We start from the raw sequence: 16,154 nt of genomic DNA, 5'->3' as shown, positions 1-16,154 counted from the left end.
GCACTAAGAAGCATTTGTTAAGTGTGTAATGTCTGGTGGGCAGTTTGCTAGACATTGAGCAGACAGCCCCTTGCCTGAAGGAGCTAAGACCCCATAAGTAGGGGAGCGGTGGCAGTGGGAGGGGCAGTCCTAGCAATGCTGGTGGAGTCCTAGGACTGCCGAGTGTCGTATCCTTTCCATCAGCAGTGAGAGGCACTGTGCTGTATCTGGAGAAGATGCTCAGGCTTGGTGTCTGAGAACAAGGGCTTAGATCTTGGTTTGGCTGCTTCCTGCATCATACTGGGCAAGTCCCTCAGTCTCTGTGAGCCTCATTTTCATCATCTGTAGACCCTGTGAGCTCTAAATCTGTGATCCTCTCATTTTGATTACTGTTGCTCATGCAAGAAGTAGAAAGTGGGAAAGGAGAAGGAGAGCTAGGTACATGGCCCAGAGGGTGCCTGGAAAGATGTCCCAAAATGTTGAGCATGGTCTGGCATTGTTAAGAGACAGTTGGTTAGTGAGTTTGTATTCCTTCACCAAAGTCACCTCTAGGGTGGGGTTCCAAAGCTGAGTGGGTTAGGTCACCTGGGGAGCAAGGCAGGGTTTCAGGCCTAGAGAGAGGAGGTTGCTTTTCAGGTGAGTGGGGGAAAGGAGTGGCAGTGGTCAGATGAATGACAAGATGTGTCAAGATGTCATTCAGGTTTTACTTACATTTTCAAGGGAGGGGGATTTCTTTAGCCCCTGAGGCAACTCCTTCCACTTGTGGATAGCTTTTTGTTTTCTTCTTGTAAATTGTCATCTGGCCCCATTATGCTTGGTTCTCTTATAACTGTGATCCTAAATTCTAGGATTATTTCAGAGGCTCTGAATGAATGTGTGGGTCTAGATGGAGGTAGACTCAGTGAGGCAGCAAGTCATTCTGGAGTGCTCTCTTTAAAGAAGGTTTATGGTCTTCAGAGACACCCAAAGAAATGACTTATTTCTGAAATTTGAGTGATGCTGCTTTGGTCCAGATTTCCTAGAACTTCTCCTAATTCATCTAGAAGCCTAAGCATGAAATCAAAATTAGGGTAAAGAATTTGGTCTTGATAACACCCAGTTAGAGAACTGGGGGTTCTGTAGTATGACCTTGAAGTGAACATCTCTGGACTCTGGCTTAACTTTGCAGCTCAGTACAGGGATGGTTGAGACTTTTCAGTCATGCATTGATTGAGGGATACAGACCAGAAACACTGAGTTGTGCAGTTACAATGATGAGACCATAAGTGGTGAACATTTCTTGACTTGGCAAACTACTGTAAAAGTGGTATTGTTTCCCCTTGTCCTCAAGTGGGACTTCAGAAAATTAATAATGTGTATTGTATCAATTTCATTGGTACAGTGTTCAGAAACCTCGAGTATCACCATTTTCTTAAAATAATGCCTTTTTGATTTTTTTGTCCTTGTAGGATGGCATTCACATGTTCATTTTGTAAATTTCGAACATTTGAAGAAAGAGAAATTGAAGGTCATCTGGAAAGTTCTTTTCACCAGGAAACTTTAAATTATATTCAGAAAGAAACCAAATTTGATAAAATAGTTTTGGAATTTTTGCATGTAAGTAGCTTTTTTCTTAACTATGAACACTTCTTCCCTGTTTAGCATTAAGATAGTGGAAATAATATTAAGCTAATAATCAGAATGCTGAATTCCAAAGAGGTAGGCCTTAATAACTTTCAGGTTATTATTTATTGAGTGTCTGTGAGGAAAGCATTCTCTTAGGGTATCAGAGATGGGGTATGGATTCAAAGCTAAGCAAGGTGTAAAGCAAGAACAAACAAGATGCTGGAGAATAATATGCAGGAAGCTGTACCTGGTCCTTCATTTATCAGGCCTTTACTAAGTGCCCACTGCATGTCAGTTATTGTGCTATTTGATGGGCATACAAATAGAAAAGCAAAGCAGTCTCTATCTTTAGGAAACTGCCTAAGCATGTGGGGTCAACCAAGGTTAGGCTGGAAAATGGGAAAAGGAATGTGTAATGGTGGTCCAGTTTTTCGAAGGCTTTGCAATAGGGGAGCAGTAGATGCGAATAGTTTGTTCCTCCCAGCTTCTCTGTCCACTGTATTGGCATTTACTGGGCCTAAATACCATCCCTTCCCCTGGATTGTTTCCACAGAACTTGTACCTGTATCATGATGCTGTACTATAGTTTTGGAAGGTCTTTACAGAGTGTATGTTTGTTCCCTTGTCATCTCTTTGGCACATGTCCTAACAATCAATGAGGTACCGGAAGCAACTGTGTTAATTCCATGAATCTTGGCATTTCTGGAGTATAAATTGTTCAATATCTATGATTAATAGAAGGAGTATACAATATTGGTAAGTGAATCAAATGATAGACTATAGCAAGAACTTCCTTTGGGTGGACAGGTGAACTGAACTCTTCTTAGGAAGTTGCTTTGCTAGGAGTGTAGCATCTGACAGTTCTGTTCTTTTGCTACCTGCCCATTGGACTTTTAGTGATAAGCCATGAAAAAGTGAACTTTTACTTAGGTGTCATGAATACTGCAGCTCAGAAATAAGAAATAAATTGGGACTCTGATTAATGCTATGTGAGATGAAAGTCTTTAGAATCGAAGCATTTTTATCAGTATGAATGGGCACCTTTGGTGAGAGTGAGAGATGTAAGATAGAGAAGGAAGCAAGCCATCTTAACAGTTTTTTTTTTTTAAAGCAATTGGGGTTAAGTAACTTGCTCAAGGTTACACGGCCAGTTATTATTTCTGGGTGTGGTGCTGAGTATCTGAGCCCGGATTTGATCCAGGTCATCCCAACACTGGAGCCAGTGCTCTTACTCGCTGAGCCACCTGGCCGCCCCTAAGCAATCGGGGTTAAGTAACTTGCTCAAGGTTACACGGCCAGGTGTTTCTGGGTGGGTGCTAAGTGTCTGAGCCCGGGATTCGATCTCCAGGTCTTCTCAACACTGGAGCCGGTGCTCTTACTTGCTGTGCTACCTGGCCGCCCTCATCTTAACAGTTATAATGGCTACACTCCTGAGATGAAAGCATGTCTTTGACAAAATTTAGATTTATCATTGCTCCAGTTTGGTAGGGTTGCAGCAAGCTTATCTGTATTGATATAAGGTTCTTTGCTTTACCACAGATTTTACAGGGTTGGACATATTGGCAAATGTGTAACTAATGTGGCCGTCAAAAGTTCCAGTCATCAATATGTAAAGTTTTAAAAGGGCTAACTTGTCTTCTAGTACTGTTATAGCAAAGGTAGAAACTTGTCCCTGGAATATTATGGTGAAAGCTCTGTAGTCATGAACTGAGATGTAGGTACATATTTGATTTATGTAGTTTGAAATTAAGTGAATCCATCACAGTAAGGATTTCTTTGGGCTTGTTGAGAGTCATGACAACTTGGAATGTGAACAAGTGGGTCTTGGATATTAGCAGATAAAATTTAGTATGTCTTATAGAAGTTGAGGCAACACAAAGTTTGTCATTGGTCAGAAACACCTCTTTGCTGTAATTTATTTTCCTACTGTAAAAATGACAATTTTCTTGAAAACACATAAATACTGGTGTCCTGTAAAATAGATGTTGCTAAAATTGAACCTCCGAAAAATATGTTGGTTACACTACTAGTTTCTCTGGGAGTTCTTTTGTTTTTTTATGGTTGGTGTAGACAGTGATGAAGTCCTGTACTCTCTCAGTATGGCACCTTCACAGATCTCAAATGTTTCTATTTCTGTGAAAAACTCCTCCCATATCATGTAGGTCATTTGTGTGGCAGTCACCTAAGAGGTCTGTGTCTCGGGAAAGTTGATATGTCTTGGGGGAAGATGGCTCTCCAGATGATGTTTTTGTAGCTTCAAGGAGATAAATTTGGGACTAGGATAAACTTGGTTTTTTAAGTTCATGGCAGGTATATTCTGTCATTGGATCCCTCTGGAAAACTTTGTGCTGATTAAGCACAAAGAGATAGAATCACTGGAAAAGCTGGTGATAAAGTGACTTCCTATGAAATTGTGGAATTGTTTTCTTCAGGAATTTAGACACTGTGGGCATCATCCCTTGCAGTATAGGTTCTGCCTTGTTTGGACATCTTCTGTATTGGCCTGATCCCATCACCTTTTGGAATGAGCACTTCTCTAACTTGGCAGATGTACAGTGCATAGCCACTAGTCAGTGCCACCCTGGAGGGCTGAAGCATGGGTTTGACCCAGTTTGGTGTGCTGGCCTTAGTCCTGGTAGTAGTCTAATCACTAGCCTCTAGTCAAGGCTTTTATCAGTGCCCTGCCTCAGAGCTTTTGTAGCCAGTGCTCTCAAAAGTTTTCCAAAACAAATACAAAAATAGAGTCTAGGAGTCCATACTGTATCTTTTATAACTTTTTTCATTCCTGCATGCTTTTCCCCCTGTATTTCTTTTATTTAAAGAAAGTATATGAACCTAACCAAAATTTAGGTAAATTTGGTTTTTCTAGAGTTTGAATTTGTTAGCTTATTAGGTAGAACATAAATTTAATTCATAGAATATTTGCATCTAAAATTACTTAATGGTAAAAGCCTTAGGCAATAAATACCTGTATTTATTGCAGAGGTATCAGAAGAAATAGTCAGTATAATAATAAAAAAGTAATCATTGAGTATTTTGACTGTTTGCCCTGTCCGTAGTTAGCTCTAGGTACTCAGGCGATTAGAACAGAAGTAGAGAATGTAATCCATAACCTTGGACCTTCTTGTTTGGCATAAGAGAAGAGATGAATACACTGAAAGAAGAAATAGGTAGGTATAGGGTATGACTGGGCTAAAATGAGTACCGTTGAATGGAAGAAAGCTGAAAGAAAAAGGAGAGCTCTTGGTGTGTAGTGACCAAGGAATAAAGACTTAGGGCTTGGAGAGTTGGATAGGCCTTTGAGAGATAGATGAGTATGGTAATAACTTAGACACTTGGCATGCTCATTGTTGCCCCCACCTCACTGTACCTGTAGTGTTCCTTCTTAATTCACTGGCCCTTTACCTACTCCAAATCTGACCCCATTATTTCCCTAGCTCAGATCTTCCTTACCTCCTCTGGGAAAGCTTCAGTTAACTGTTGCAGCTTGTATTGGCTTCCATTTAAAAACAACAATAACAACAAAACCAAACCAAAAATTCCTTCTCAATTTGTGATCCATTCAGTATACCTTTGTACTTTGTTAGATTATGTTATTTCTTAATTATGTTATATCCTTGAGGACCTTATACATTTCTTGAGTGCTGGGACTACTTAATTTATTCATTTTGTAGTCAGGAATGACTGAGTTGGAATTCCACTTCCAGTATGGTTAGCTATGACCTAGCCATGGCTAGGTCGCTTAAACTTTTTGAGCCTCAGTTTCCTCTTCTTTAAAATGAAGATGATAATACCTATAGTCCTCTTCTTTAAAATGAAGATGATAATACCTATAGTTCCCATCTCACAAAACTCAAGTACAGCAACAGATGTCAAGTGCTTTGTAAAACCTTAAAAGTACTATATGAATGTTAGCTGTTGTTATATATTTATACTACTTGATCTTATTTCTTAATCGCTTTCTTTTTAGGCATGTATGGTGAATAAATTCAAGAAAACATCAATGCGTAAACAACTGACAACTAATGATTCAGAAACTGTCAAAGCAACTGACAGGATTGTAATGGAAGGTGGGTATCTTCTGACCAACTGAGTTTTCTAAATTGTTGCTACAAGTGTTTGATAAGCTTGGGAGCTTGTTGTGCTCCCTTTCTTTCTCCCTTTCTGTCTCTTTTGATTGATATTCAGAATTTCATGCATTTTTCAATTTTCTAAAAGAGAATTGGGACAAAGTCCTTTTTATCCAATTAGGAGAAAGATTCAGAATGTGAAGAGAAAAGATATTTGCTAAATACTTAAACAGAAAATCATTTTAAAGGCAGAGATCTTATTGTATGTATTAGATTTTCATATCCCCAGTATATAAGGGGTGAAGTATTTTGCAAAACATCCTTAAAAATCTTTAAGCCAGATTTATTGAAACTTCCTTTTATAAATTCAGATATTTTGATTTAGATATAGGAATAAAGAAGAAAAATGAAGAATCACGGTGAATAATTAATTGCATATTGTTATATGCTCCTTGATTAAAGCAAGTCCCAAAGATGTCTCTACGTGACTTTTAACACCCTCATCACCCTTTATTTCCTGATCTTTTTGACCTTTTCTGTGAATTTAACCTGGGTTTATTGTTCTTATTGTGCAATTATAGTTGTAGAGTATCTATCATTATTCTTTTGGTTCCATTTTACATTATATGTCATCCTATAATTCTTCCTAAAGTTCTTTGCATTCCTTTCTTATGGTAGAGTAATATAACCACCATGGCTTGTTCTGCCATTCTTCAGTGTCTGGATATTTGGGCTTGTTGCTAGTATGAGTAGTGAGTGTTACTGCTGGGTGTGCTTTTATATAGACTATTGTTTTTTTCTCTCATCATAAGTTCATGATGTTAACAGTCCCAGGCATGGAATCATTGACTTAAGGGGTGTGTATATTGTTTTAACACGTTTTATATAATTTCAGGTTGCTTACCCATGGTGGGGTGGGAATTGATTTGCAGCTCCACCCACAGTTCTTGATTTTACCATGGTTTGCCCTAGTTTGTTGTCTTTACCAATTTGATGGGTATCAGGTCAAATCATAAGAATTTTAATTTACATTTCTCTCACTTATAGAAATTTTTGGACTTTTTGATGTGATTATTGATAATTTATGGGTTTGCAGAACTGCCTTTTCAGTTCCTTGTGGTATGGTGGGACAAGAGCCCTGGATTTGGAGTCGGATGACCTGGGTTCAAATCCTGGCTCTACCACTTTGTGGCCTTGGGTAAGTTAGTTCATTACCCTGAACTTTTGTTTCCTCATCTGTAAAGTGAGGTAATTGAAAAAGATTGCCTCTGTGGTCCATTTAATGCAAATTTTTTGGTATTTTTTCTTTTTAAGTGATCAGATGAATCTATTTTGTCTTTTATTTTCTCTTAAGTAGTGCCTTGTTGAAAGACGTTATTTTCTCCTCCTTTTAAAAAATATAATTTATTAATATGGCTTTATCCTCTCTCTGTAATTTTCTCCACAGAAAATTATGAGTTACTTTTTAAACTCTTTAAACAATCTTTTTTAGGTTTAATTTCTAAAGTTCCATTTAGTATTACAGCAATAAATATTTTGGTAGTCTAAATGCTTCTAGTTCATCATCTTTTAAAATGAGCTTATACTTTAAAATAAATTTACAGAATGTGAACCCTTCTAAAATGAAAGAAAACTACTTATTTTTCCAGTTCCTAGCTTATATTCAATTGTTCAAAATAATTGTATTAGGTCAGGATTTCTTAACCTTTTTTGTGTCGTGAATTCCTTTGGCAGTCTGGTGAAGTTCATGGACGCCCTTTTCAGAATAGTGTTTTTAATTGCATAAGATAAAATGTATAATATTAGAGAGGAAAATAATTATATTGAAATACTTATTAGAAAATATTTAAAAAAACAAAAAAATAGTTCATGCACTCTCAGGTAAAGAACCTTGCATTAGATGATTATCATTTTTTGTATTAGGCATTTACATTTGCATTTACAAATGCAAATTTGGTATTGGGTCTCTTAAGGGTTAATGGTACTCATGTTAGGGGTAAGAATTTTTTTTTTTTTTGAGGAGAGGTTAAGAGTAGATGGCCAGAAATGAAATGGTTTATTCTGGAATGAAGTTATGTTTTAGTGTTTTGTCTTGGATAAAGAGATGATACATGAGAGATTTGAAGGAAATTAGAGGTGAGACATTGGAATCCTAAGAGAATTCTCTTTTGCACTTTCCTTCAGTTTGTCCTTTCTTCTTTCCTGAATCCTGCTGCAGAGAAGCTTCTCACCACCTTTTATTTCAATATTTAGTTATTCTCTGTCTCTTTCTCATTCTTTGAAATTATTGACTCACTGAAGAGCTCACCATATTCCTTTTTCTTTTAGTAGGGAAGTTAGATTGTAAGAACATCAGTGATCCTATGATCCATAATACTGGGTCAGACCCCCATAGTCTCTCCACATTTTCTTGGGTTGCTTCATAATGACACCAGAGGGAATTGTGTAATAAGGCAAATTGTCCTGTGTTAGCATTGCCTTTAAGTTTCTAATGTAACCCCAAACGTGCCTAACTCACTTTCTGCCTCATTGATACTCTGTTGTCTGCAAATTTATATAAATCTTGGTTAATTCTATTTTGGTTTATCTTTGACCTCTTCTGCCTTGTAGGGTAACACTGTCCTTGCCCTACTTTGTAAATTGGTAGTTGGCATATAATTTGGAAACTTGCATATTTTTGTGAGTATTAAGGTGTGCCAGACTGGTATACTGGGATTTGGTGAATTTATATTCACCCTGTCTATCCATAGTCTTCATAATTTTATGCAGTTTGATTGTATTTCTTGGTGGCCTCCATCTTTGCAAATTTGAGCATTGTAGTTTTTTTTCAGTCTATCCTCCTGTGTTATGGAATAACTTTTTTTTCTGCCCTGCAATGTTATATGGGGATGAAGCCTTATTCGTGTGAGGTTTCTCCTATAGAGAAAATGTTTATGTAAATCCTGTTCTTTTCTGATGTGTGTGTTCTTTGATCAACATAGTGGTTTCTCATATTTATTGAAATAACAGTATTTGACACATGATTTCGTCTATTACTCGCAAGGCAACATTTTAATGTTGCATTATGAGTTATTAATTCTCTTTAATAGTTGAATGTATTTTTTAGGGATTACTGCAGATGACCACATGATGAAAGTAGAGGCTGTACACTGCAGTGCTTGCAGTGTGTATGTACCTGCCTTACGCAGTTCGGTTCAGCAGCACTTAAAATCTCCTGACCATGCCAAGGGGAAACAAGTATGTTTGAATCTAGTCTAGTAAGCCATTGACTTCTCTTACATTTGTCCTACTAAGGGCTGGTTTCACACTGATCCCTGTAAATATCTTCAGGTGTATTGTATCTGAAAGTTTACTCAGATTTGTAGTTTTTACAATCATAATGAATGATTTTAAGTCTTTTATTTTTGAGGAGAGGAAAAATAAGAAAACAAGTAATGCTTTTAAAAATCGTTGGGTTTTCTCTGTGACTAAAAGTCCACAGAGCTCCCAAATCCTAAAAATACCATCCTTCACTGAGAGAGTAAAAACTTAGAATTTTTTTTAACTAACTCTGGTGATCTGTAGGTAGGGAAGACTTGTTAAAAGGAGGAAATGCATTAGAGTTATTAGATACTTGATCATTATATCATCTTTAGAAAATTGAGTTGCATTCTGGTTCAAGTAGTTTTGCTTCTCTGCTGGTCTAGCATTCAGCCATGTTGTATTTCATGCAAGGTCGTTATTATTAAGGTCAATAAGACGGTTTTGTAGTTTTGGGGGGTCAAAATTAGAACACTGTCCCAAGGATAAAGAAATTTAATACATCTCTTTTTGCTTTCTAGTGGAACATACTTTGAGAGTATTTGTCAATATTTTCATACTGATTCCTCAGGGATAAGACCTAAAACATTATTGAATCCACTTTTTATTCTGTGAATTTCAGGTTTACCATCCCTGTTCCAGCCATCATCCCTTCTCCTTCCCTCTTTGCTTTTGCCCATCTTCCCTGTTCTACTTTTTTGCCACTAGAATCTTCCCTTTAAACACCTTAATTCCTATACCCAAACCCAGTTTTAGAATGACTGTAGCTTTAGTGAGAACTGTTGCTCACTCTTCATGATAAGAAGTAAATCAAAAAAAGAGAAAGAGACAGAAAAGGAAAAGAAGAATAAAAGGGGGGAAAAGAACGAAGGTGGGGAAAAGGGGTTGAGGGCAGAAAAATTCCCTTACAGCTGTTACCTCTCAAGACAAGTCTCCCTAAACTTTTATTATTGGAACGTTATCAGGAATGTCATAAAGGAGAGGCAAATTTATTTCTTAATAATGAGCATATGTATGGATTCCCAGTCAGAAATAGGATTTATTTGTACAAGATAATAAATGATTAGTGATTTTTATTTAATTGTATTAAGGTTCAGAACCTTTTCAAATCTAGAAATCCTGTAGATTAACAGTTAGCTTTCATATCTACTGTTAGACTTTATCAGCAATTTTCAAATGTTACTGAAAAGGATTGATTTGAATAAAAGTGTTTATGAATCTGAATACTTTAACATGGATTACATCTTTTAGTATTTATGGGTGTTTTTCTTCTTCTTGTAGGCATATAGGGAACAAGTAAATAGAGAGAGCATCGTAACTGCTACCAGCCTCTTGAATAATCCAGTTGTAAAAGCCCGATATGAACTTTTTGTTAAGGTAAGAGTTTGAAAAGATTTTCCAGGTGTTGATATAATGCGGTGATGATTAAATTGCTACAGTGTTCATGTGTTACCATATTTAGATTTAATAAATTATGTTGGGGAATTACGCTGAGTGTTTTGAGTACAGATAGATAATAGGTAACTTTTTCTGTTTCTGAACCGTTTTATGGTACTTGAATGTTGCTTTGTATTACTGTACACAATTTTCCCCAAAAAAAGTGAATCACAAGTAATTGCTTCAGAAATGAGAAACCCTGGGTTACCTTTATGTCATGGTAAGACAGTAGAGTAGAAATTTGTGGAGTGATATCTCCTTTTCCAGAGAGTTATCTGTTGTAACAGAGGATTTAAAAAGAGAAAAAAAGTTCAGTATAGATTAACTATGCCGAAAGGATTAAATGCGAGTATGTATGTAAAGTGTTTTGCCAAACTTAATGCGTATATAAATGTTTGTTGTTTTTGTTGTCAGTGTCATATAGTCCACCCAAAGTATAAAAACGCTTTATTACCATTCCTAGACAAGTGGTCATACCCCCTGTCCATGGAAGCCCTCCAGTAACAGGGAAGTCGTACTTTGTAGAGCTTTACTCTTCCCATTTTAGATAGCTGTGAGAAAGTTTTGCCTTTTTTTTTTTAATGTATAATCTGCCTTTTAAAAATTTCTATATACTGGTCTTCTTTCTGCCTTTTTGGGCTTAGCAAAAATAAGTATGATTCATCTTCCATGTGACTTTCCTTTGAAGGAAGCTATCAGATCCTCCCTTGTTTTCTGTTCTTTAAGCCAAATATTCTCATTTCTTTAAGTAAATTCTTTTATGTCTTGTTTTCCAATTTATTTTCATCTGGCTCACTTTGTCTAGGTAAACTGCTGAAGCTCTCAGACTTTTGTAAAATGGATTCAGATCTTGACATAGTTCACTACCTGTGGTATGACCGGGGCATCTTTTTCTCTGTGACCTGTCCTTCCAGCAATGCAAATTTAGATTGTGAACTTTTTTGCCTGCCACATGACAGTGCTGACTCTGATTGAGCTTGTAGTCTCCTAAAATTGAATTAACCTCTAGAAGTAATTTACCCATCTTATAATAGCAGAGATGATTTTTGAACAGAGCTTCAGAATTTTATATTTATCCCCATTAAATTCCAGACTTTTGAAACCTTGTTTTATACATCCTGTTGACTGTTCTTCTCCCTAAGTGAGACAGCTGTGGTCTTGACAAGACTGCAGAAAAATCTGGAAGATTTGCTGTAGGAAGTGTCATGTTAGTTCCTAATTATGATATTGACTGACTATAGCTAAGTAGGCAGATTTCTATTCTGTCTTTTCTGGAAAAAGCAGTTATTCCTTTTTTGTCATTGCCTCAGTTTTTGTAATGTTTCCTGTCTTAGGTTTTTAGATGAGAATTTTAGGTGAACAGAAATCAAAGACTAAATTGTTAGCTATAATTTTTATGTAAATTATCTAATATGGTTGATATTTTAAACAAAACGATTTAAAGGCACAAATGTAGGTATTTTCAGTGAATACCCTTATCTTAGTTCTTAATGTTAACCAGCAATCATATAATCTAATAGAAAAGAAGAATGAAGTTCCAAATTATTTTGAAGGATTTCTATAAGCCACTAAGTGAATGTGTTTCTATCTGAATCTATTTCATTGAGTAGAGGAACATGAGAATGAATACCACATTCCTGTGAAGTGGCTGGGCTTTGTGGGCCTTTTCTGAGGCTCCCTGCAGAAATCCCTTGAGCTTGTTGACTTTAACTACTTTCTTGCTCACATCTACTCTTAAATGTTCTTGCGGTGGAAATGTAGGCTGAGCCGGTAGAACTGAAGTCCTACTGGTGAAGTAAAACCCTACTTTTTAGTCCAACCAGTGTAGTAATTTGTATTCTAGGTTCCTTTCAAACTTTAATTATCTAAAAGATGGTAATGATTTTTTTTTTTTGCAGAGTAGGACAGTAGCTCTGAATTAGTACTATAATTTGGAATGGAAAGCCACCTCCTTAGACTGCTACATGAAGCAAGTGAAATAGGCTTAAGTTATTAAGTGTTAACTTTCGTCAAGTCACTTTTGAGTTGTTAAAATGACATGTTCCATTTTGTAAATATTCTCTTATTTTTGATAGTCTGTGTTTTTATTCTGCTTAGACCAATAATTGAGACATCCAGATTGTGTGTCTGTCATAAATTTTTAATAATGTTGACAAATTATGAAACTTGATTCATTCAAATGAAGTTTAAGGAGACTTATAAAAATATATTGACTCTGATTAGGAGTTTGCCTTCAGTTAGCCTTTATAACATTTGCTTTGTTTTTACTAAAAATTAATTGCATACATTAAAAAACTATTTCACATGGATGTGTTTAGAATTTCATTAGGAAGAAGGCAGAGGCTGTAGAGAAATGGGAAATAAGGTGGTATTTTCAGTAGTTTCACAGACCTCCTTGGTTGCTTTTTGTTGGTAAAAGTTGAGATAAAAGGCACAAACATGCCTTATTCATGCTATGATCACAGCAGGTCACATGTATCTACAATTTTAGAGTGTTCAGAGGGCTTTCTAGGAATTTGATTCTCATAAAGTGAAGATATCACTTCCATAAACAGATTGTGATTTTTCAGGGTAAGAATCCCTTCGAAGCTGCAGATCAGAGTCAGGATCAACAGGGAGAAGAGTCTGATGAGGAAGAAGAGAAGATGGATGAACCTGTGGAGGAAGAGGAAGAAGCAGAGGAAGAGGAAGGAGCAGAGGAACAGACTGACTTCAGCACTGAACAGCCTGAAGAGAATCAACTACAATAAGGAGTTAGATGTAGCCGTTTTTTTTCTTTCCAAAATTGGTTAAGTGGAAGACTTTAAATAGTTTAAAATCTGAGTTGTTTAATACCCTGTGCATGCATTCCCTGATTTTAAAATTTGGTTATATAAATACAACATGTTTTGGATTTGTTTTACAAAAATGAAAGTAAGACTATTTTAGTAAGGCTTTTATAATAACCAAACTTAGATCCAGCAAATTGTATAATTTTTACTTTATTGGATGTGGAGGCTGAGATGTATAGTATTAATATGTCTATTCTAATCATTTTAACAGAAATGCAGCTCATGGGAGTAAATATTCAGAATGTATAAAAAACTTGTTGAATACTTACCCTTTAGAGAGATGAATGGGATGAATGGGCCAGAGCTTTTTGCTTCAAGAGTATGGCTACTTTTAGACTGCATTTCTCTGTGTATGCTTGTTTGTGTTAGGGTATACACTTAATAGCCTTTTTGTGACTGTGTACCAATTTATAGCAGAAAATGTTTTCTAGAAACATTTTTTTCCTGAAGTAACAACTTTAGATCAAATGTAATTTATCAATGGAGTATTTTTAAAATCAGGATTGTGTAGCTTCTATTCAGATAGTTAAAAAAAGGTGGAAAGAACTTCACTTATCTCAGTAATCATTTTTTTGACAAGTATGGATATTTCCAAATTTCATTTTAACCTGCATATAAAGTTAGTTTTGAATATTTTGCTGATGTTTAGAGATTTTTTTTCCGTGCCAAATCTTGATTTCCTTTTGATTATGTGTTTGAATACAGAATTGTATCATAACTGTTGTGAGTTCCTTTGTCATGCCTCCTACTGGCTGACACGTTCAGAATTTGTCATATTTTTGTGAATGTTGTCTTTTTTTTGGAATAAATAATCACTGAGTTCTAAAAAGATATTCTTATGTTTGCTTTTTTAAAAATAGCTGTGGTGAAGGGGTGGGGTGGATCTTAAGTTATTTTAACCATTTTTTTCTTTACTGAGTAAGTAAATAGAACATGAATGTTCATAACTGTTCACCTTTGATAATATTTAAAAGTACCATTGGTTTGTCTCTAATTGTATGTTTTCTCCAGTAATCTTAATGTAATTTTTAATTTAGGTATAAGGGCTCTCATTTTTTCCCAAAGATATGAAATATTTTAGATTTTGGGACAATAACTAGATGCCATTAATGAAAGGCATATGACATAGAGGATACGGAGTGTAGGAAACCTAGATTACAATCCTAGCTTTGACCCTTGTAACCAGGGACAAATTATTTAGTCTCTGTAGCCTTTAGGCAACTCTGAGATGCCTTTGTGAACTGTGTAGGTGGAAGAATTTCCCACATGAAAGAAATAAGAGGTCTTTGAAGTATTGCTGTGATAACATTTGTAGGATCTGACAGGCCATTAACTCTTTTAGCACCTTCAATTTCATCAGTTGCAACTAGGAGGTAAAAGTTTCTTCACTCCTGAAGGGCCATAAGCTGCCCTTGCCAAGCTGCTCTTTGTGTCTATGTTAGATACACACCATGCTTTGTTTTGCTTTCAAAATAGGCTGAACCCTGCTACACAGCTGAGATGCAGGTTCAGTCAGGAAAAATGAGTTTAGTGCTTTCTTTGGAATTTGACATTTATCTTAATGCTTATCTTTGTATTAGCATTCTACTAAAGCCTTTTGCAGTCTCTTCTAATTGATGTGATGGAATTAAAATTTTGTATGGGATAGAATAAAGATATAAATAGTTAAGAACATGTTTACTGTCCAGTAGTAAACCAGTAATTCTCATTTCTGTTTGTTTCCTCTGGGTATTAGTTAGACAGGTGTCCATAGGTAGATGACTTTTAGGATGCAGAGACACCTAGAAACATAACAAGCCAGGGTGCTTTAATACATGTTTAAAGAGAAGAGCCTTGAAGCAATATATCTGGAAGGTTTCTTCTGGAAGAAATACATACATGAACATTCTTATAAAGTAAATGGATCACTTGCAAATATCAAATGTGTTCATGTTTTCCAAGACTTTTCATTTTTTCTCTGTATTTAGCTAGGCTTTATTTGATAGATTGTAGATGGATTTTCCAGTTACTGTTAATTCTGTTACATTGGCCTTAAAGATTTTTTTCTGATGCTTTTGGCCATCTTGGTTTCAGGTTACCAAAAACTATGCTTAATTTAAGTAGATCTATAATCTTATTAGTAGAGAGTAGTCCCTGCTGTGGGGTGGCTCATCCACACTTTCTTATCCTGGGCATTTCTTTCCATGGATTCATCCATTACCTTTTTTTTTTTCAGTATGTCATGGAGAACAGTTAGGGTTCTCAGCTGGTTATCCCTTTTCCATATCATTTTCAGCCACATGTGGCCGTGATGAGATATTTTTTGTCACTTTTGGTGCGTAGGTCACTGTCAATAATGTATTGTAGTCTGCTTAACCCTGCCATGCATCTTTCCGTTCCCCATTGGTTCACTTGGAGTTTTTCTTGTTCTTAGATGGGGTTGTTCCTAGATTTGCAGTCGTACAGGATCCACAGGATGATATTTATTTGGATGTATCTGGGACTTGTAATTTAATTGTTTTGGCTGCTTCCTTTATTCATATGTATAATAACCCCTCTGTGATGTAATAAATGGTCTTAGAAAATTGTTATGAATATTTCCTCATCCAAGACTGACTTAGAACGTACTTTGGAACATTGGTCTTTTTAAAAGAGTTTGTGTTTCAGGACACACAGATCCACATCTGTTTAAATGTGCAGACCAGTGTGTATCTATTAAAAGCAAGAAAACTGCCTGTTTTTGAGTGACACTAACATACACTGCATTCACATATTGTTTCTGCTAGTTTTGATGTGACATAAGCCATTCTCTTCTATGTACTTTGGTGGCACAGTATATATGTGTATACTACTATGTTATTTTTTATTATTTTGGTTTGTAAATGTAGCATTATATGTGTAATGCTATGTCACTACATTGTTTCTCCCCACTCCAGTCACTTAATCTTTCAGA

At 36.0% G+C, this 16,154-nt stretch overlaps 1 protein-coding gene across 8 annotated transcripts in view; it reads left to right on the top strand.

The window, feature by feature from the left end:
- LOC138165487 (DBIRD complex subunit ZNF326-like) overlaps nucleotides 1-14,053 on the top strand; it is a 45,748-nt gene extending 31,695 nt beyond the window's left edge. For all 8 annotated transcript variants that reach the window (XM_069093862.1, XM_069093868.1, XM_069093866.1 and 5 more), the window contains 5 exons: nucleotides 1,428-1,575; nucleotides 5,555-5,654; nucleotides 8,761-8,891; nucleotides 10,236-10,331; nucleotides 12,962-14,053. In XM_069093862.1, coding sequence (XP_068949963.1) covers nucleotides 1,428-1,575; nucleotides 5,555-5,654; nucleotides 8,761-8,891; nucleotides 10,236-10,331; nucleotides 12,962-13,141 — 655 coding nt within the window. In that variant the 3' untranslated portion in view covers nucleotides 13,142-14,053. The remainder of the gene's footprint in view (nucleotides 1-1,427; nucleotides 1,576-5,554; nucleotides 5,655-8,760; nucleotides 8,892-10,235; nucleotides 10,332-12,961) is intronic.
- The last annotated feature ends 2,101 nt before the right edge of the window (nucleotides 14,054-16,154 follow it).

This window comes from Petaurus breviceps, unplaced genomic scaffold (assembly GCF_028583685.1).
Source record: "Petaurus breviceps papuanus isolate PSGF00001 unplaced genomic scaffold, PetGlider_PUasm1.0 209, whole genome shotgun sequence".
NCBI classification, from domain to species: domain Eukaryota; kingdom Metazoa; phylum Chordata; class Mammalia; order Diprotodontia; family Petauridae; genus Petaurus; species Petaurus breviceps.
The sequence above is the reverse complement of the archived record's forward strand: the minus strand, read 5'-3'. Positions and strand labels throughout refer to the sequence as shown.